The 21,028-nt window shown below is 33.8% G+C and overlaps 4 protein-coding genes across 4 annotated transcripts; 1 reads left to right on the top strand and 3 right to left on the bottom strand.

The window, feature by feature from the left end:
* The first annotated feature begins 1,510 nt into the window (after nt 1-1,510).
* On the top strand, nt 1,511-7,680 carry LOC125605970. Its single transcript, XM_048775314.1, has 3 exons — nt 1,511-6,808; nt 7,131-7,289; nt 7,386-7,680. The coding sequence occupies exons 1-3, from the start codon at nt 6,542-6,544 to the stop codon at nt 7,449-7,451; spliced, it is 492 nt and encodes a 163-aa protein (XP_048631271.1). The 5' UTR covers nt 1,511-6,541; the 3' UTR covers nt 7,452-7,680.
* LOC125605969 lies at nt 7,578-9,365 on the bottom strand. The gene is made up of 2 exons (XM_048775313.1): nt 9,156-9,365; nt 7,578-8,596 (listed from the first exon to the last, which is right to left on the bottom strand). Exon 2 carries the CDS (start codon nt 8,587-8,589, stop codon nt 7,807-7,809), a length of 783 nt encoding a protein of 260 aa, XP_048631270.1. The 5' UTR covers nt 8,590-8,596; nt 9,156-9,365; the 3' UTR covers nt 7,578-7,806.
* A 2,040-nt stretch (nt 9,366-11,405) lies between these two features.
* LOC125605972 (trihelix transcription factor ASIL2-like) lies at nt 11,406-12,220 on the bottom strand. Its single transcript, XM_048775316.1, has 3 exons — nt 12,217-12,220; nt 11,628-11,984; nt 11,406-11,419 (listed from the first exon to the last, which is right to left on the bottom strand). The coding sequence occupies exons 1-3, from the start codon at nt 12,218-12,220 to the stop codon at nt 11,406-11,408; spliced, it is 375 nt and encodes a 124-aa protein (XP_048631273.1).
* Nucleotides 12,221-14,241: 2,021 nt separating this feature from the next.
* On the bottom strand, nt 14,242-15,602 carry LOC125605971 (putative glucan endo-1,3-beta-glucosidase GVI). The gene is made up of 2 exons (XM_048775315.1): nt 15,527-15,602; nt 14,242-15,276 (listed from the first exon to the last, which is right to left on the bottom strand). The coding sequence occupies exons 1-2, from the start codon at nt 15,600-15,602 to the stop codon at nt 14,312-14,314; spliced, it is 1,041 nt and encodes a 346-aa protein (XP_048631272.1). The 3' UTR covers nt 14,242-14,311.
* Between the last annotated feature and the right edge of the window lie 5,426 nt (nt 15,603-21,028).

The raw sequence follows: 21,028 nt of genomic DNA, 5'->3' as shown, positions 1-21,028 counted from the left end.
TGTAACAGTTGGTTTATATTTTATTTTCATTTTAATATGTTTTGAGCTGTCCTATGATTTATATTTATAAAATAAATTACTTTTCTTATAAAATTATATGATCTTATCGTAGTTAAATCTATGATTTTAGATATAAGTTGGATTAGTTGAATCATTCATGTTGTGAGTATATTGAGTTAGATACATTCTTTCAAATTCAAAAAGAAGTATAATTAGTTTCTTATTATAATTAAGTCAAATGTGCATTTATTTTCATAATATTTATCAAATTATATGTTGATGTTTTTTAAAAAAATATTAGAAAATAAAGGATGATCAATATGAAGTTATATGCTTAAGTAGCTGATACATTTTTGAAAGCTCATGTACACATATCAATATTTAGAACAATTAAAATATTTTAAAAATTCTAAATAACTTTATGCCTTTGATTTATTGAATAGAAAATAAAATTTATTTTAAATAATCTTAAAAATGATATTTCAGATTTGCTTTAGTATTTTGATTATGGTTCTATTAAGCTCCACAAATATAAAAACATAAAATTTAAAAGCATATTTAATATTACGAAAAATAACTTTAATAATGATATAATATAATATATCTACCTCATTAAACTATTTTGTAACTATTTGATCAAACGATGTTTATTTTAGAATTTATTTTTAGTTTTTTTAATATCTCTTAAAAATAAACTGTGATTGTATTTAAAACTAATAGTATATAAGTAAAATATAATTTATCCATATTTTTTGCTGTAATCGAAACATATTATAGTCAATTAAATTTATGAAACTCTTAAAAATAAGCAATAAAAAAATTGTGATTGTATTTAAAAGTAATATTATATAAGTAAAATATAATTTATCGATATTTTTTTGTTGTAATTGAAAGATATTATAGTCAACTAAATTTATGAAAAATAAATAAAATATTTCAATATTACTAATTATAAAATATTTTTAGACACTTAAACATATATCAGTTTATGTTACTTCATTATTTTATGTAATCATCTAAGAAAATATATAGGTATATAAAAATATTTTTATTACTTTGAATTTTTTTGTATTGTTTAAATTATGTTTTAAAAGAAATAATATTTATGTTTCTAATATCAAGATTATATGTGTAATTTTTTTTAATGAAATCACGTTAGATAAAAATTTATAATTTTCATCTAAGAAAATATAGATATAAATAAAGTATTTTATTAGTTCAAAATTATATTTTATGTTATTTAAAAACATTTTTTAAATGTAATATTACTATTTTGTGAACTTTCCCTTATTTATAAAATCATATTATATATACATATATTTTCGTTTTGAAATTCTTCTTTTTTTTAACTTTATAAAAAAATTTCTTTTTTATTATATGTGTATATTTTCGGAATTTTTTTTAAAAGGAAACTAAATAAAATATTAAATAATAGTATTTTAAATGTAAGTTAATTCATTAAGGGTATCAGTGTAATCAACCATCGTGAGAGTTAACGTGAGAGCGACACATAGGAAACTGACTTTTCAAATAATATTATAGAGATAAGAAAGAAAAAGTAATATTTCGGGATTTAAAAAAAAAACAGTTCAATTTCCTTTTTGTGGTTATTTAAGAATCCATCATTTAATGGAATATCCAAAATTCATAAAGTTCAATTTAGACAAACACTTTTCAAGAAGTAAACAAAGATTTTTGTATGCTATTTTTTTTGACATAAAAAACCATCATTTTTCGTATACTAATTAACCTTTTCAAACCACCATTTTATACAATAGTAAATAAAATAACAACGGCGTTGGGACTGAAACAATTGTCACATACATATTTCAGTAAATGCATAGTTAGTATTCACCACAGACAGTCAAAATGTTAGTGACAAATTAAGATCATAGGTTAAACTTTGTTAGTAGTTGATATGCAATGGTGCAGTCACAATAAAATTTGTTTGGAACCCCCAATTCTTTTTTTTTTTGAGAAAGGGCCTTGGAACGCCCAAAGTTTTCGGTTAAATTTTACCGCCCTGAATGCACATGGTACATAATACATCTATAGTTTTGGTTAAAGGTTAAGCACTAGCTAGATGCATCACGAGAAAAAATGATAATACTATTAAAATATTGTAAAAAATAATAAAACTTCTGCATGAAAATCAGGGCAGATCTGAGAAAATTTAGCTACATAACATCACATTTCGCAATGGCAAGGGTCATATTAACGCATATGGCCTCCCCTGGATATACCCTTTTCTGCCTGTTTTTGTGTTCTTTAATTGCAGTTTAGAATCTTGTTATTGTGAAGACTGAAGACTGTGAAGTGGAAATATGCCACACTAATTATTATCATTTATTTAAAATTAAAATAATCAACTAAAGCACTATTAAGTTGAAGTGTTTAACTTTAAGTAAAAGAATTGGAATTAACTCCTGATGGTTTTTAGAAGCATATCATAAAGCACTGGTCCAAAGGATTACATTTTTTTGGCTTATTTGCTTAACCATAAAGATGCAGTTCTTATAATAATCATACAGTTTTGGAACATAGTTGTTGGTAATCGAATTTTTATATTTTTCTCTTAATAATGGATAACTGTGAGATTCTTGTCAGCAATTAAAATAAACATTTAGCCTCATTATTTGTATAGTAACTATATCTTAAGCTATAGTAAATCAAACAAATTGCAAAATTATCCATTAGGCAATGATTAGTAGGGATGGGCATTTTGGTTTAATTATGGATCCAGTTCGGTTTATTTGAGTCTAATTTTTTTTTAACCAAAGACAATCCAAATTAGTTCGGTTTGGTTTAGTTTTAGTTCGGTTTGATTTGGTTTTGTTTGTATTTAATTTGTTCAGTTCAATCGAGTTGATGTTCTAGTTTTGTTCTAGTTCAAACCTATTATATTTATAGGTAATTTTTTGGTTTTGATGTTAATGTATGAAATTCATATTTATTTATTTTATTTTAGTTGTGTTTCTTTTATTCATTTAGAAGTAAAATATATAAATATATTAAAATTTTATATTATTAGGATACTCATTTTATCTAATTAAATATACTTCATTTTTTTCGATTCGGTTTAAACCAAACCAAACCAAACTATTTGATTTAGATAAAATTTTGAGGCAAATGGTTTAGATATATATTTTGGTTTGGTTTGGTTTGGATCAGATGAGTCAGTTTGGTTTGGTTCGATTCAGGAATTTGTCTAGCCCTTTCCCTACTGATTAGTAATCACGATAATGATTTGGTTTGGGGAAAGATTATCTAACTAAGGCCCAATCTATATATAATAGCAAACCTATTTTCTGTTATCTATGATGTAATCAGTTTTTATAGGAAAAAAAAACTTTAAATCCAACAGTCAGATTTGTTTCTAACTTTTCATCTAAGGGACAAAAAATTCCCTTGCTTTTAGTCGCTTACATCATCAAAAACTGTAGCACAGTAGTTACTTTTCCCAAATGGTTTCATTCTCAAACAATACAACCTTTTTTTTTTGGTCAAAACAATACAACCTTTAAATCACACCTCTTTAAATTACACCTCTCTGATCAATATATGTTCAAACAACACAACCCTTAAATCACACCTCCTTAAATTACACCTCTCTGATCAATATATATGTATATATATGTTCCATTTTTTACTTATGATGTACGGTAGTAACTCAGCAGCCATCTCCTGTACGGGGCATCTCAAAAGCGTCCCGAGAAGACGTTTTGTAACGGTGAGAGGACGGCAAAGAATTTTTGGGCACGTTTCAGGATGAGCGAATTTACAAATTGACACTAGAGGACCTAGAATTTTTATGCTTCTCTATACCAAGCAAGCAATATAATGTTAATCAATCGAAAATTCGATTGGGGAATCTATATTTCAATATGCCGGCGAGAGAAATGGAGATTACAGAGTTATGGGGACCGTTCGAACTGTTTTGATTAGGGTCAACTGGACGGCCCCAGAGTATAGATTTACGTTCATGTCCAAAACTTTATTAGATTTGCTCTTTACTTTTTCCTTACGTAATTTATCCCAAGAGTATGTGCAAAATATTAATTGTAATTGTGATACAGCTAATATATAATTCATGTACGTACACATTGAACTTGAATTTATAATATTTAAAATTTAAAATTTAACTTTTGATTTTTATATGTAGTATATGTAATCTAATGGATAAGATGATGGCAAGAGAAGGAGATGTCTATTGAATATTTACACGCTGCATACTGATTAGGCTTGTGACTGCATACTGCATATCCAGCATCACGCTGGGACAGTGCTGATCATCCTTGCTGGTGAGTTTTAACTTCTGCCCCTTTTTATTATCCATCTGGTATTCACTATTTTTGCCACCTGACACAAGACCATTCAAGAACAACGGTGTTCCTTTGACACGTGTTAACCAGTCATATGTTATTGGCACACCCATTTTGGAACCCTCTGGTGTTAGCCAAGAAAAATTAAATGATGTGTTATGGAAAGGTGGCTCGAGTAGAAAAACAGGAAGGATTAAGGTTGGGCAAAATATCCGAACTCAAAAACCTTTCCGAACTCGATCCAAAAAGTTGTATCGAACCCAGACCAAAACTATTAAAATATATCCTAGCAGATCCAAAATTTTGATATCTGAAGAACTGAACCCAAACCCGACCGAATCGAAATATTAGGTACCCGAAAATATTCAAGTCACAATTTATAAACTTAAATATAATAATTATTTTTAGATTTAATATCTAAAAATACTCAACTACCTGGAATTAAAACTAAGGTATCCTAACAGCTCCAAAATTTTAATATACGAAGAACTGAACCCGAGCCCGACTGAATCAAAATATTAGGAACCCGAAAATATTTGAATCACAAAAATACTCAAAACGTCTGGAATATTTTAAATACCTACTCCAAATATATAAACCAAATCAGTTTCATGTTAATTTTATATATTTAGCATACATTATTCAAGTATATATGATGTATATTATTTTTATTTTTAATTCTAAGATATATTAGGGTTTTTTAAATTTATTTACATAGTTTTAATGGATATTCTAACCCGAACATAATTCGAAAAGATCCGAACTAAATCCGAATCAAAATCTATAAATATACGTATAAGGTTTAAATATTGACCCAAAAATCTGAGAACCCGAGTAGACCGGAACCGATCTGAACGGTACCTGAATGCCTATCCCTTAGAACAGACAAATAACCTTCTTCGAGACAGAGAAATAGGTAATAGTATTTATTGGGAAATATATAAATTATTTTGATGAAAGGTATAATACTACCCATTCCTTCACATGATGTGTATCCACAAAGGAAGCAAGTCGACCAAAAAGTTGTGGACGGATCTTTGATAAAAGCCATTTAGGAAATTCAAGAGTTTTAAGTCTTTGTACAATTGTTTTGTTCTTGATCATTTACTATATACATAAATTTTTGGCTTATACATTCTATATTTTATGTTTTCACATTTGGTATAAGCAGTTAATTTTATTTAATTTGAACGTTGGATCAATATTTTTCAATAAATAAGACTATTGTTATGCTGAAAACCCAGCTAGCCGTGAAGCTATTTCCTAAAGTCTTTTGTCGTAATGGGTTTGATACTGATCAGCACACACATCAAATTTGTCATTTCAGGTTAATCAGTTAATCATGTTAAAATGGAAGATAGTGAGAGACAGACCGCCAGAGAGTGAGAACTTAATACTTCAGCGCCTGTCATTGCGACTACGAGTCAGACAGTGAGAGAGATTTCAAGATTTTGACTTTAGATTTTAGGGTTTACGTTTTATAATTCATAAATTGTAACAAGGTATAACGATATCTTTACAATTTTGATTGAACTATCTCAATTTTGATGGTTCTATTTAGTTCAGTTGACTGGTTTTAAAATTATATGATTTAGATTTTTTTTCTTATTCTGCACATCGAAAATTATATTTGTATATATATTAAATTGGTGTATTCAACTGAACAATTTTGTTCAAAATGTATTTTGATCGCTTAATACTGTAAAATGTATATCTATTCTTCCTATAAATCCAATAGACAGTTTGTAGCAATTTGTTACCTACATTTTAAATTCACCCTTTTAAATTACCAAATTTTGTTATTTTTAATTTACATATTCACTATTTAAATGAAACAAAGATGAATTTTATTAAAATATAAATAAATATAATTATTGAGTATATACATTCAATTAATATTAATTAGTATAGTTTTAGTAAAAAGTTAACTCTCCGCGCGAATGCGCGGATTTGTTTCCTAGTATAATATAATGCAAAACGATTTGTTTCTATAATCCCATTAAACCTATGTTAGTGGTCACCACTTAAGTTTCATTAATAAATCAGTCAGCATTTTAGATCGTTGACCGTGGAGTGGTTAGACTATTATGAAAAGCCGAACGAGATGCTGACGCGTGTCATTCTGATTAAGAAAGAGATATGTCTGTTGCCTGATTTGTGCTTCCCCCTAATAAACAGCAAAACCCCGTTTCAAGTTGAAGAAGCCAACTTCTGAAACAATGCAAATAGGAGATGATAATCCCAGGATCATGTTCGGTGTGATCATCACCGTTTACGTTGATCGTCAAACGACGACCGTCCGATCGTTTCGAGCGAGACCGAGGAATGAAGGGATGTGGAAGCGTGGGATCGGAAGGACGAAGGGATATGATCGGAGAGCGAATCTTTTAGCTTATATTCGTCAGCTGAGGTCTGAAAGTCAAGGCGGAGATTCAAAACGCGACGGCGTAGAGTGTGAAAACGTACCCGACCGGCCGAACGCGAAGGTAACGTTGAACTGATTTTCATTTCTTTGTTACTCAATTGACATAATGGGCCTTTGCTATAAGGGGGAGATATGGGCCATGGGTTATGAAAGTAAGCTTCTGTTTACTGACTTGTGTTTATACTTTACGCAAAGATTAAAGAGGAAGTAAGCGGTTGCGTCTGGAATGTATAATCTGATTTATGTAACACTTAATCCTCTTGTGGTTCTTACAACTAAAACCTTATTTCTTACTACTTTTTTCAGTAAATAAGTAAACTGTAATTTTAAGCTAAATTCGGATGTTAAGTAATTTTACCTCCTTGTGATTATTAAAATGGCAGAAGAAGAAACGAAGGTGGATAAGAAAAATGATGAGTAAGTTCCGGTTACCGTTTCTCCGGCCATTTAGACGGAAAAACAGGACGTTCAGATACCGCCACTTTGTTCCAGATGAAGAAGAGAGAGAAGCAAAGAGCAGAGCTTACAGTTCAGATCTTTGGGTACTACTTCTACTTCGTCTTTCAAATTATATTTTATAGTATATGCAACTCGTTTTATTTGAAATTATGCTTAATTAGTTTGTTTTCTGAATGAAGAAAAAGCTTAAACATGTGGTCGGAGGGTTATCACGCGGCTGCATACGAAGTAGAAAAGACTCATGAAGACAATTTCAAGAAACAGACTGCTGTCCGAAGTTAGCAGTGAGGAATGATTACATCTTTTTTTCTTTCCACATAACCTTTTTACTGTTCTTCCAGAACTTGAGGACAAATCAATACATAAAAACATGAAATCAAAAGAAACTGGAAAAAGGCATAAGAGCCTTATTAAGAGTACAACAATGCATAAACAAGAATACAATTACAGAAAATACATATTTACATGAAACTAAATTTTAAAAAGGGACGACTGAAAGTTTATTCAATTCCCTGTGAGGCTAATCATGTTAGCCTTTTTATACTGCTCCTGCAATTTTGAAGTCATGCTAGAGAGAATTTGGTTTGGTTAAGTTAAAAGTTACCGACCTCTATTGCCACCTCTCTGGTTCCTATGGACGAGAAAACCTGAACGGCTTGGAGGAGCAGGGGACCGTGAAGATGATGCAAAGTCGCTCGACTCCATATCAATAAACCGAATATGACGGTTTTGTCCTTGCCATGAATCAAGATCCAATACGCCGTTGTTGCTCAAAGAATCATCTGAGCTGTAATCTTCTTCATCTTCTCCATCATAAACACCTCCCCTACGCGGCTCTATGACATAATCTCCCAACACAACAGCACCTGGGGTCGACGACATTATCGTGCTGATCACGTCTCTCCTGTCTCTTTCCCTCTCAAGCCTCTTCCATTGGGTCTCAAGAGCTGGATCAATAGCTCTAGGGCAAGCATGTGGGTGTTTTTCCGTCATGTGTTTCTTGAGCTTCTTGAAGTTTCCCTTAAAGGAACAGTTTTCCTGCATACAAGTCCTTCTCTTGGAGTTGAAATGCGCCCGTGCTTCTTCCACAACGGTCCAGCCTTTCACTTGACCTCTGCACAGCGGACACAAAAGAGGTAGCTGTTCACTGCCGTGTGATTTCCTGTATTGGTCAAGGCAGTTGGCGAAACGGGTGCTTGTTGCGCACATGTAAGGACGGCATCCTTTGTGATAGGACGAACAGAGGAGAAGAACAGCGTTGTGTGGAGACTCCAGACATACTGAGCATTTTGTGCCAGACCATTGTTTCTTGCAACAAGACGGTGGTAATGGGTATGGTGCAGTAATGTGAGCCCTAGGATTCACTTTCTTGATTTTCCCCATTCAAAACCTATTCAAACACAAGAGACCATGGTACACAACTCTACTTAGTGTAAGCTTTCAAGTTGTGAAAACTAATGAAACAGTAACATCCATGTGAAATCAACGAACTATCACTAATAACGCTCTAAGTGACGAGTTGACCATGGAATTGAAAAAATGTTCAATGCTCACTAACAGCTATAGACCACGGATCTGGATCCGGATCCGAAAATCCGACTCAGGAAGTCATGCATAAGCAGATAAGCTACAAGATGTCTACACTACTTGTACGCAATCGAGCGAGTGTTAATCTACACTACAAGATGTCTACACTACTAGATCCAAAGATATTGAGCAATTCGAATGCTAAACGAATATTTTCGATCCACGTGTCAAGATCGAGACGAATCATACAGTTCAATATTCGTCAAGGCACAAACAATGATTCGAGATCTTTCGCTAAAACGGAATCCTAATCGAGAATCTAAAGATAGATCGTAGACCTGGCTTTACCGAATCTTATCTGAAGCGAAATTCAATGATGTAATAGGTTTATTGGATGGGGGGAAGGCGCGAGGTAAACGTACCGGGGGAGATCACGGTGGTTTCCGGAGGATGAGAGAGCGGAACTCCGGAGCTTCACGGATGTTCGAAAAGGGAAATGCGATTGCTTCTACTCATTGGCGTACGCAAACAAACAAAGCCAGAGACTCTTTTTGTTTTTAAACTTGCGGTTATATTCCTGAACGCTGTCGTTTTCAATGCAACTGTTTTGATATGTGGGCCTTACGCCACTTCTGTTCCTTTTTAGAGGCCAACATTTGAACCCACATAACCTCAACAATTCAATATTCAAAATTTTGAAGTAATCATTATTATTTATGATTTAAAAAAAAATCAAAATCCATTATTATTCATGAATTTTAAAAACTTTTCAAATTCCATTCTTATTCATGAATTTAAAAACTATTTTCAGAATCCAGTGTTATTGGAATTATTAAAAAAAAACTAGTGGCATTCCGGCGCTACGCGCCGGGTTCAGCGCCGGGTTCGTATGTTTTAGTTTCTAATGAATTTAAATTTTTTTTTGATTCATATGATAATTGATTAGTGATAGTAGTGTATTAGTTTGTTTTGAAATATGTTAAAGAGGATGTGTTTGTTTTGTGATTATGTTGTATGACTTTGATATTTGTGTTATTCACATGGAAAATTTTCATGTTTACCATTTTTTTGATATAATTATTCATGTTTACCACTACTAAAGATACATCTTGAAAAATATGTTCTTTATTAAGAGTCAAAAGACTCTTGTACATTTATTTTCTCTATATATAATAAATAAATAAATAAATTTATGTTTCAAATTATACTTTTGAAATTCGAACTTATTTTTTTGAATTTTTGAAAACTGAAATGATTTTTGAAACTATTTTCTAAAAGTTTTTTATATTATTTAAGTATTTATTTATATATTTATTAGAATCCTAAAATTCACACTCCAAAAACTCTATCCCATCCGTCAACTATAAACTCCAAGTCTAGATTAGTTAACTCTATGGTTATAAATGTCTTTTTTTCCTTTTAAAAATGAAGGTAAAAATAATTAGTGTAAATATGAAAAGTGGCATTATGAATGTGGTGTATTTGACAATTTTCCTATTCACATTGTATTTCGTTTTGCTGATATTGTGTTTTTTAAATTTCATTTTTAGTTTTGATGTGTTACAATTATTTCTATATTTATTTGGTTTGTTTTAAACTTTCTGCAACAATTTGTTCTCAAATTATCTCATTTTAACTACTGTAATTCATTAATATTGCATTGTTTATTCTTGAAATTTATACATTTTAGGTTATATTATGGTATTGGCCTTTATTATGTATTTTTATCTAATTTTAAATTTTATTTGTTATTTTGCTAATTTATAATAAAAATAGGTAGGGGTGGAAATACTCTAAATGTATAAAATTATTTATAGTTAATACCAATATTTTATAAATAAAAATATACATTAAATTTGAAATTAATTTTCTTTTAATTATTATGAGGGTCGATATATTGATATTAATTCTCTATTTATCTTTATATATATGATTTTGTATGTCTTGACATAATCTTTGTCCTAACTTTCATCAATTCTGGTATCTTAAGCTTCACATGAAAATGTAGTAATTTTCTGAAAACCATTTTTCTACCTGGCATTTAGTCACTATAATCGCTGATTTGTCGTCATGATTTTTATTTAAGAAATGGGAGTCTGAGTGTTCAAAGAAACCGTATAATACCAATAAGTAATGAGACGATTAGCTTGATATTTATTCGGGTGACTAAGGCCGGTTGATGAACTGAGAGAAATCTCATGTGTATGGGATCCTGAGATAAGGTCTCATTAGTGCTCCTGAGATTATAACTCCTTCCAATTCAATAATAATACACTACTTGTGCTCTATCAATAGCTTGGTGTGTTTTGATCTGTTCCAAATGTTAATTATGGAAGAACATGAATGGCTCTGAAATCTGTAGGCAACTCTGAGACATGATTACACAAAAAGAGCAAAGAGCACTCCGCAGGTATTGATACAGAAACCATAATATATTAACACTTGACAGTGTCAAATACACGTTGATATGTCTGTGGGATACTACCAGAGTTTCTTTCACCAACCTGCTTTAAGAGAAGGAAACAAAATAAGAAGAAGAAAAAAAAAGCATTGCTCTAACATGAAACCTAGTGAGTAAGAATAATAACAGTTTCTCCAATTCAAAATGAGCTCTCAGATCCAACCATTGCTCCCTTGCTCTACCACAGTATAGCTTCTCCACAATTTTAATCCTACAACTTCTTAACTGTACAACAACAACAACAATGCACAATTCAAGTTTTCAGTAACTCGATTGAGTAGATGCTCATAGATATGGTTCCAAATCAACAATCTGAAACCTCAAAAGCTTAAAGTTTCAATCTTTATAAGTACATTAATAAATGTAAGTTTTACCATATACTCACAATTGCTTAGTAGAAACAGAGACCAATCCAGTTTAAGTTTTTTTTTACCTGAAGCAGCAGTTCTACGTTTGGCAAGCTTGGATCTTTCAAGCTCCATCTGCATATCCATCAACATGTTCATTCGTTGCAACTCAATCTCCTTAGCAGCTTCCATCCTCTGTTTCTCCAACTCAACCATCATCCTCTGCTTCGCACCTTCGATCCTCTCGTACACCTCTCCCAACTTCAGAATCACTCTCGCAAGCTCCCTACACGACGACCCTTCACCTCCAGTCGGATATACCTCATCCACTCCACTCTTCTTCCTCACCACAAACCCCCAATCACAGACGTCATCGTCCTCATCCTCATCATCATCGTCCAAAGAGCTCCCACTCGATTTAGATCCGGCCGCATTCTTCAATGCTGGTTTCAAAATTTAAACACAAATCTGAATCTCATCAACCAAAAAAATGTCGACAACCAAAGGTATGATTAATTGCAATAAATAACATCATACGGAATCAATAGAAGTCGATCCAATAGTATGGGGCCGGGACGAAGAGTGAACGAATCAGCCATAAATAGAGTTGATGCTTGACAGAGAGTGATCTTCGAGATTTCGCAGTGGTGTGGCTGTTCAACGCAGGCAACGAACCCATTTATAAGCGGAGCTACGGTGGAGGATGCTAATTCCACTTTAATGCGAGAGAGTAGAAGTAGTGATGGAGAACTCGTAAATGCTTAGATTAATGGATAAATTGGTATTTACAATAAAGAAGACATTTAAAGAGCATAAATGATTGATAGGAGCTTGCAGTAACGGGGTTGAAGACGAAGTGGAAGAGACGGGAAGATGAACTCTGGATGCTTCAGACAAAGTTAGAGCTAGGCAAGATTGGACTTGATATGAGCCGTACGTAAATGTAGGGACAGCCCAAAAGGAAGTCCAGTTTCGAGCTTTATTCTTCGGAAGCAGTAGTGACATGGCAAAAATGTTATCTTTCATTGGCTGATTATTTTTGGTGACGTGGCAGCCTCACCATTGAGTATATAGGGCTTTTAGTATAGTATAGATTGTTAAAAAATATTTTACTCTATGTAATTTAGAAGTTAGTAATTTTATGATGTTTTGATGAAATTTTTTAGTTAAAATAATAAAAATCACATTTACATGGTTTAAAACCATGGAAAATTCTCTAATTCACTTTAAATCATTTTTTTTTTTTGTCATTAGAAATAATGGAAATGTATCCTTGTCAAAAGACAAAGGGGATGAAACAACCAAAGCAATGAAAACAAAACCATAACAAGCTCCAATAGGAGATTCAAAGAAAATAAGAGATGATAATCGGGTCGGGAGCAAAACGTTGTCACTGTAGAGTGAATAATTCATGTTGATGCTTCCTGACAAATCTGAGATGAGAGCCAAGCCGGGCCATTCCTAGCGACATACGACTGCAACCTTTGATCTCTTGTAACGCTAACTGCAATAAGATTAGCTATCAGATTGCAAGAGCTGGAGACAAAATTTATCTTCGCATCCCTGATAGAGAAAATGGTAGCCAGAACATAGGAGCAGGACTGGTTCGTTCGAGAACAAAGAAGTGAGCTGTCCATCGCTTTTTTGACTTCCAGCGCTGAAAACTCCATAACCACCTTTTTAAATTTGAGATCACACATAGCCTCTGCAGCCCATTGTAGGGCCATCACGTTAGCTTGATAAAGTGAACCCACCATAGAAAACGATCTTCTGCTATGACACAAAACTAAACCTTTATCGTCCCTTACAATCCAAGCGCCTCCGCCAGTGTTTGAATTAACATCCCAAGACGAGCCCACGTTGCATTTTACAAAGGAAGCAGGTGGTTTTTGCCATTGTACCTGGGCCGGCTCAGCATTCATCACTAGAGGCTCTGTATGAGGAAGCGCATCATGAAGGTTCAGCCAAATCGCAGCATCTTCCATTGCTCTTCGCAAGATGACAGAAGGGTCTGGAACAGAGCGCTCATAACAGAAAGCATTCCTCGCTTTCCATAGATGCCACAATATCCAGGGGAAGGCTTGACGCAAACAAGGGCCTAATGCTGAAGTTTTACTGCATCTTAGGAGGTAAAGCAAGTTAAGAAACACCGAAGACTGAGACCAGCCAGCAGGAGGAGGAGGTACATTGGAACGCTCCCACACCTCTTTTGCTGTTTTACAGTGAAACAGAACATGGCAAATAGTTTCTGAGCTCTGTTCACACACCGAGCAGGTAGGATCAAGGTGAATTCCCCTCGTAACTAGTCTGGATTTAACAGCAAGAGCACCTGAGTTAACCCGCCATAAGAATACACCCATTTTAAACTCATTATAAATTAAATCACTCCATATCAGTTTTCAAATTATTGATTGAATACACCCCTGCATATGTTAGTGTAATAGTGTGTCTTTTTATTTTGGTTTTGATGAATTATGTAATGAAGCAACATAGAAAATATGCGTTGGTAAATATATATATATTTTAAAATATGATAATATTGGTATGTATTTTCATTTATAGTTACTAAGTTTTGAATGTTTTGATTAATTTGCATTATTTTCAGTAATCTTACCCTGACCATTTTATTTTCATAAATCACCAAAAGAAAATGTAGTTACAAGAAGCAAATGCACAAATAAATGTTCTAAACCAAAGTGCTTAAACAAATACTACTAAGTAGTAACTATCAATACTGTTAAATTATTATCAACATGCTAGTTTTTAAAAATCAAGCGGGACAAAAGAGAGTGTAGACTGGAGTCATATCAGGTGAAAACATCCCGAAGCTCTCCTCCACCGGACCTTGCTTCTGATTCTCTCTAAACATCTCAAACAAAAACACATCCACCGCAGTCTCCGGTCGACGAGGCGTCCGCATCCGCGTAGCTCCTCCACATGTCAAGAGCCCCAAGTTATACGCCCTCGCGTTATCAACACTCGTGTACGGTGGATTCCCTTCCGTAGGCCACCCAGATTCCGCCACCGTCACCACCACATTCCTTGCATTGATCTTCTCCAAAGCCGCGTTGAATCCATCAACCATCGCCACAAACATGTTGCTGTACTTCAAATCCCCGTCGATCACTACAGGAGTGTTTGATTTGAAAACCGCGTAATCGAGAGAGATATCCTTCGGATCTGACGCGTACGCGAAGTACGGGTATATATTCGCCATGAGAGGCGAGTTCGTCTGGGAGAGTATCGATGAGATCTCCGTCATGATCTCGGTCAGATCCGGGAGGAAACTCGCAGCGGAAGGAGGATACGAGTTCTCCAAAGCGCTCATCGCTACAACCGTCGTGACAGCGATTCCTGAGACGCCGGAGTTCGTCAACGCGGTGTTGACGTTTCTGATCGCGGCGGCGACGAACGGAGCGATGTCTCCTGGGAAGACTTCGTTCCCGATCGTGACCCATTTGATTGCGACGTCGTTTTTGTAAGGGAGGATCCATGTGGCGACGAAGTTAGTTGCGGCGGCGGGGTCTTGGGCTAGGGATTGGATCGCTTCGTTTCGTGGACCGAACGCGACGGAGAGACCTGAGCCGCGAAGAGCTTCGAGCATATCGGCGAAGGGCTCGTACATACGGATTGCGTCGATGTTGTTGCGCTTGTATAAAGCTATTGTATCTGCCGGGGATGGGAGGTTGTTGCCGTTGCGGCCGTAACAAACTCCGGTGATGTCCCCTGCAACGCCTACAAAAAGGCGGGAGTAAAATTAAGTTTCGGTTTATTAAGATGAACCAAACCGGTTTTGAATTGAACGGAAATAAAGACACCAAAGAAAATAGGCGGATGACTAAACCGGATCATATAACCAAAGAAAACCAAATTAAATAATAAACATAAAGAAAAATTTAATTATCTGAAGCCAACGTTTTTCTTTGTTAAAGTATGTAGTATGATTGGGAAATCTAGTTTGGTACGATTTATATATACTCATTACCAGCTGGGCAAATGATTTGGATGAACAAGAAGAGCATCGAGATAACAGCAACTAAACCGGTCGGTTTGGAATCCATTGATGTTTTTTTTTTTCTGGTGTGTGTAGGAGATTAGGAAGAATGTATATGATGATCCTTTTAATATTTGTGTGTGAAGATGTTCATGTTAGTTGAATGCGGGATGTATTTAAAGGTAACATTTTAGGAAGCATGCATTAGTACTTAAATGACATTTGATAGTAGATATTTCTAGTATAATCAAGGTTTTGGAGCATGAATTTGAGGCTTGCAGCATTGAAATAAATGAACAGTGACAACTAGTACAATGCACAAGAACATTTTAAGACGTGATCAAATAACCTTTTAATCTTATTATGGTTGTACAAGAACATCTTATATAATCAAGTAGAGTATTCTCCCTCCTCCTTCCTCCACGACCTCAAGGAGAGATGGGCAAATTGAGCCACGTGTCGGCACTAAACCAAACCTCTCTTCCGTCACCTTTTCGGACTGGGCCGTACTTTTTCAAGGGCGAAGTCCAATATTTATGAAGCCCACCAGGACTACTCTCCTCCTGCGTTTCCCCTACTCTGTTCAAATTCACCGAAATCCTCAGCCTACAGTTCCAGGTTTCTGTAACGCTTTTCATAGACGACGAACAATTTTATTTACTTCTCACCATTAAATCAGTCCTTCAGTCTCTCACACTACGTGAATTCAATTACCTCTATCTCAAAAGTTCAGATAAAAACCGTAAAAAGTCATTCTATAAATACAGTCTAAGAAATCTTCAAATCAAGCTGATTCAACAGAATAAAATCTCTTGCTTACAGCACAACCTGCAACAATGTAGGTTTCTCGAGCCCTTTTTCTGATGTTAACACCGGTTGCTGATACTATCATCACGCGTCTTGTGCGATTCTAGAAAGCCCGAGACGTTAACAAAAGAGGGGAACTGATGGGAGTGGACACGCTCCTTCTTGATGAAAAGGTTTGTCTCCTTAGGTTCCTTTATTGTGGCTGAACTTGACAGATTCTCATACACTCAGGACCTCTAATTGTGTTTGCTTCTTTCCCAGGCGACGCTTATCCAAGTGTACATGGCTTAATACTTCCCGTCATCTGCTGAGAGAAGGTGCAACTTACGAGATCAGCCGGTTTGATGTTATAAGTAGCAACACCGAATACAAGCAGGACCGGTATGACTACATATGTTACATAATTTATATTTTGATTGTAACATGTAACAACGGTTTGCTGCAGGTCTACAACTGTTAGTGCAAGTGTTTATAACGCACAAGCCGGCCAGCTAAAAGAAAAGTTCTTGGCAGTGGGTGTGCCGAAGGTCATCGTCGCTACCAGCATTAACCCCAAGTTCGTATGAGGTAAACCTTTTGCATATGACTTTCAGGACATACATTTGCAAACCTGCTATAATCACACATTAACTTCCTAACAGTTACATGGAGTCTTTCTGTGGATGCTAATCCTAGGACACGTTCCTACTTTGACAACGAAACAAGAGCCACTGAGACCTTTGTTGGCAGGTTACTCCCTATAACAACTAAAATTTAAACTTGCTTTTTTGGAAATCAATAACAACTGCACAGACACGTACGTATTGGTCAATAGTTTTCCTGATGAATTTATCTCTCTTTCCATCTTCATTTCTAATCTGATCATAACAAGAAAGACATTTTTTCCCTATCATCATCTTCAATTCCTCACTCTCTCTTTTCATCTGCATTCATGATCCTGATTTGATATTTTTTTGATACAAAGGGTGATTTGGTTTCATTATTTATTCTTCATCTAGCTTTGAATTGCATTGTTCGAGTTTGTGTGGGTGGTGAAAGCAAAATAACAAATTGTAGCAGGGACCATGCATCATCTGACCCTGGAGATGCTTGAGGCTGGGCTGCTGGGGAAGAAGCTTTATGAAGCAAAAGTGTTGGTGAAGCCATGGTTGAACTTTAAGAAGTTGCACGAGTTAAAGCGTGTCTATGATGATGACCCTACCATTACTCCCTCCTATTTTTGTTGCAAATAAGGTATGACTACATATGTTACATATATGTATGGAAGACAAAGATTCATCTTAAGAAAGACTTTAACCATAATTTGGTTTTGTGGATCAGATGAGTATGAATCTGGATGGAGGAAGTTTCTAGAGATGATCCAGAAGTTCAGAATGTTTGCTGATCATGCATAGTTGCATACTAACACTAAGGTATGTCTTCAAATATTGTCAAACACATGAAGGGCTAAGCAAATGAGAGCTTTGAGAATTCAAATCCAAACCGACAATTTGTTACGTTCACAGATTAAATGGAACAGACAGCTAACATGTATTTCTTTTATAGTCAGTGCTTGTGTAGTGTTATTGATGGTTCTCTCCTGTTTGAATGCACGTACTGGCTTTGATTGTTTATGTTGCCTTTGAGTTATCTTCCCTTGATGAGTCATTACTGTGCTTCAGTGTCAATATATGTCGTTTGGGGATGACTTCTACTTTTTTTCCATCTTTTTCATTTCCATTCACGTTCTTAGTAAGACCTTACTGTGTCTAATTAATGAACTTCTTACTGGGTAGTCTTTTCTAGACTTTAAGCTAATGGTGTATCTCATGTGTATTTGTGTTTCTGAAATTGGGATGTATTCCTTTATCGAGTTTTTGTGAGAATTTATTTAAAAGTTATTGGTCATAATTAGATTGGTATTGCATTAGCCTGCAATGAATCGTAATTCGAAATGTGAGCATAACTACATACGTTTGTGAAGCAGTCGTACGTTTGTCATGTTCTTCCTTTTGCAGCATTATTCACAAAGTTACCACCCAATATTTATCAGTGCCTATGAAACATGAGTCCTGTAATATTGTGTTCAATAGTTTCTCTACGTCCGCACCCAAACACTTATCAGTCTTCATCCCTGGCTTGCGCAGTTTTAGTTACGAGTATGGATGCCAGTATGGCACTGTGTAGGATGAACAACCTCGGTGGATGTTGTCAGCCTTTCCTCTTCCATCACACGCAAAATAACTACTTACGTTGTATGAAGACTATGGTGCAGTTTAATGTTTGTGGTCTTTTTTCATTCATTACCTCTTAAAAATAATTTGTCATAGTTGGGTTGTCATCGGCAATGCCTATTTGGGTTTACCAAAAATTATTTCCTTTTATTTCCAACCGAATATTTGGATTTCCAATGAATAAGAAATATTATTTTTAAAATTTCAGTGATTTATATATATTAGCATAAATTTACAGGAATATGAAAAAGTATTTCCTTTTTCACTACAAACTAAAATTCTCTTTTAACATTTTTCTACCAAAAATAATAAATACAATTATAATAATATATTTTACATATATATAAAATTAGTTTTTTTCCTTTTTGGTGATAGTTCATCGTATATGATGTACATCAATTCATTTAATAATATAAATAAGAAATGCCATCTATCATTTTAAATAAGTTAGATACAAAAACTAAATAAGATAAAAGGCTATTTCTTATTTTATACCATAAATTAGAATTATTTCAACATGTTTTATATAAACTTGATTATGCTAATATATTTTAACCTAAACCAAGCTGAATTTTATAAATAACTGAGATGTTCATATGTTTTACGGCCAGAAAAATGAGAGGAAAAAAAACAAATAGCCCTGAAATGAACCAACAACCAACGATCTATGCCTAGCCGAAATCGTTAATTTTATAGTCGATAAATGACAAAATGCAAAGATCTCAAAATTTTTATTGACTGCAACGAATGCTCAATTCACTATTAACAAGTATTAAAATACACACAACAACAAACTATTGATAAAAAATACATAATATATTAACCAATCACATGTTGCAAAACAAAATGACAACAAGAATATAAATTTCTTAAAGAACACTACGACAAGAAACATCACCCCAACATCACTTCAGTGTAACTAAAAAATATTTCAAATTGATTAATGAAGTTATTAAGTTTTAAAATAATTTATTTTAATTAGTGAACAATTTTTAAAATATTAGATCATCAAACAATTGCTTTTTTTGTATCAATTATTCAAAATTATTTACTATTTATGCACCAATATTTATTTTGTTAGTAAATATAAAATCTGAATAATGTACTATCAAATACATGTTAAAAATAAAATAATGTTTATTTTCTAAATAGTAAAGACTAATGTTAGGTTATCATAATGTCTAACCAATTAATATACTTTTATCGCGGTAAATATTTTTTTTCCACATCGTTTAAATAAATAATTAAACATAAAAATATCAGTATATTCGGTGACACAAAAAATCAAAAATAATCTATATTCTTCGTTTTTAATCTAATGCTTGCAGTTTTAAAAATAATCTTCTACTTACTATCCTAACTAAAATAGAGAAGTATTTTTCAAAATTATGTTTTCGTAATGTTTTTTAAAATGAGAGATATACTTGCAATGTCTAAGAAAAAAATTAATGTTACAAGATTATACTTATATCATAAATACTAATTACAAATTTATGATGTTTATATGTTTAACATTTATATACTTACCCGCCCCGCCCGTAGGGCGGGTTAACCCCTAGTAGTTCACTATTTGTCACTTTCTGAGAGAGTTTTGCCAATTAAAGCCAGACTGTTACCATAATATTGGAGATCATTATACAGTAGTAATCTACATCTCATAAAAATGTTTAAACAACATTATGATTAACCGAATAAACTAGTGAACTAAAAAAACAACATTATAAATAACTGAATAAACCAAAAAAAAAACATTACAAATAACTGAAATTGCTGCAATACCTAATTATATATATGATTTAATTCAACCACCCAATTTTTTTTTTCAGTCATCTAATTTTTTGGCTAATCAAATGAAAACCAAAGCATTCTGAACATAACAGATTCTAGTTTAATTAATGGGATCTAAGATTCATTTTCATATCAATGCATAGATATGTACCACATCACATGCAATTTATATATACCTTCATCTGAACCAATAAAAATCAAAATTCTTTTTTTTTTTTCTAATTCTGTTCTGACTTCTAAGACAGAGCAAATCCAACAGGAATCAAAAACAGTGGTACCGTCAAATCAAACACTACGAAAGCACCAGAAAGTTCAAAGAGAATCCAAAAGAAAATCATATTTGGATATGAATGAACTTCTGGAAAAAGGTCTGACCAATATCTTCATTAACTACCAAAAGAGGGATTAGACAGTAATTAAAAGGGAGGTAAAGACGGAAAAAGCATCATATATCCGTACGCTTCTGTGAAAGAATATCTCGCGAGTCATCCAACGAGTCAAAACCCACCACGTGTCGAAACAGATGAGGTGCACGAGTGATACCCTACGCCTCACACCTGCCTATCATACTCTCTGAATAAAAAGCCTGAAAAAACCGTTCCTCTGTTTGCATTAGGGGTGGGCACTTTACCCGAAATCCGAAGTGGCACCCGAACCCGATCCGAAAAATCCGAACCGAAATCCG

The sequence above is a fragment of the Brassica napus genome, unplaced genomic scaffold (assembly GCF_020379485.1).
Source record: "Brassica napus cultivar Da-Ae unplaced genomic scaffold, Da-Ae ScsIHWf_813;HRSCAF=1163, whole genome shotgun sequence".
NCBI lineage: Eukaryota > Viridiplantae > Streptophyta > Magnoliopsida > Brassicales > Brassicaceae > Brassica > Brassica napus.
This window is presented reverse-complemented; position numbering and strand designations above follow the sequence as displayed.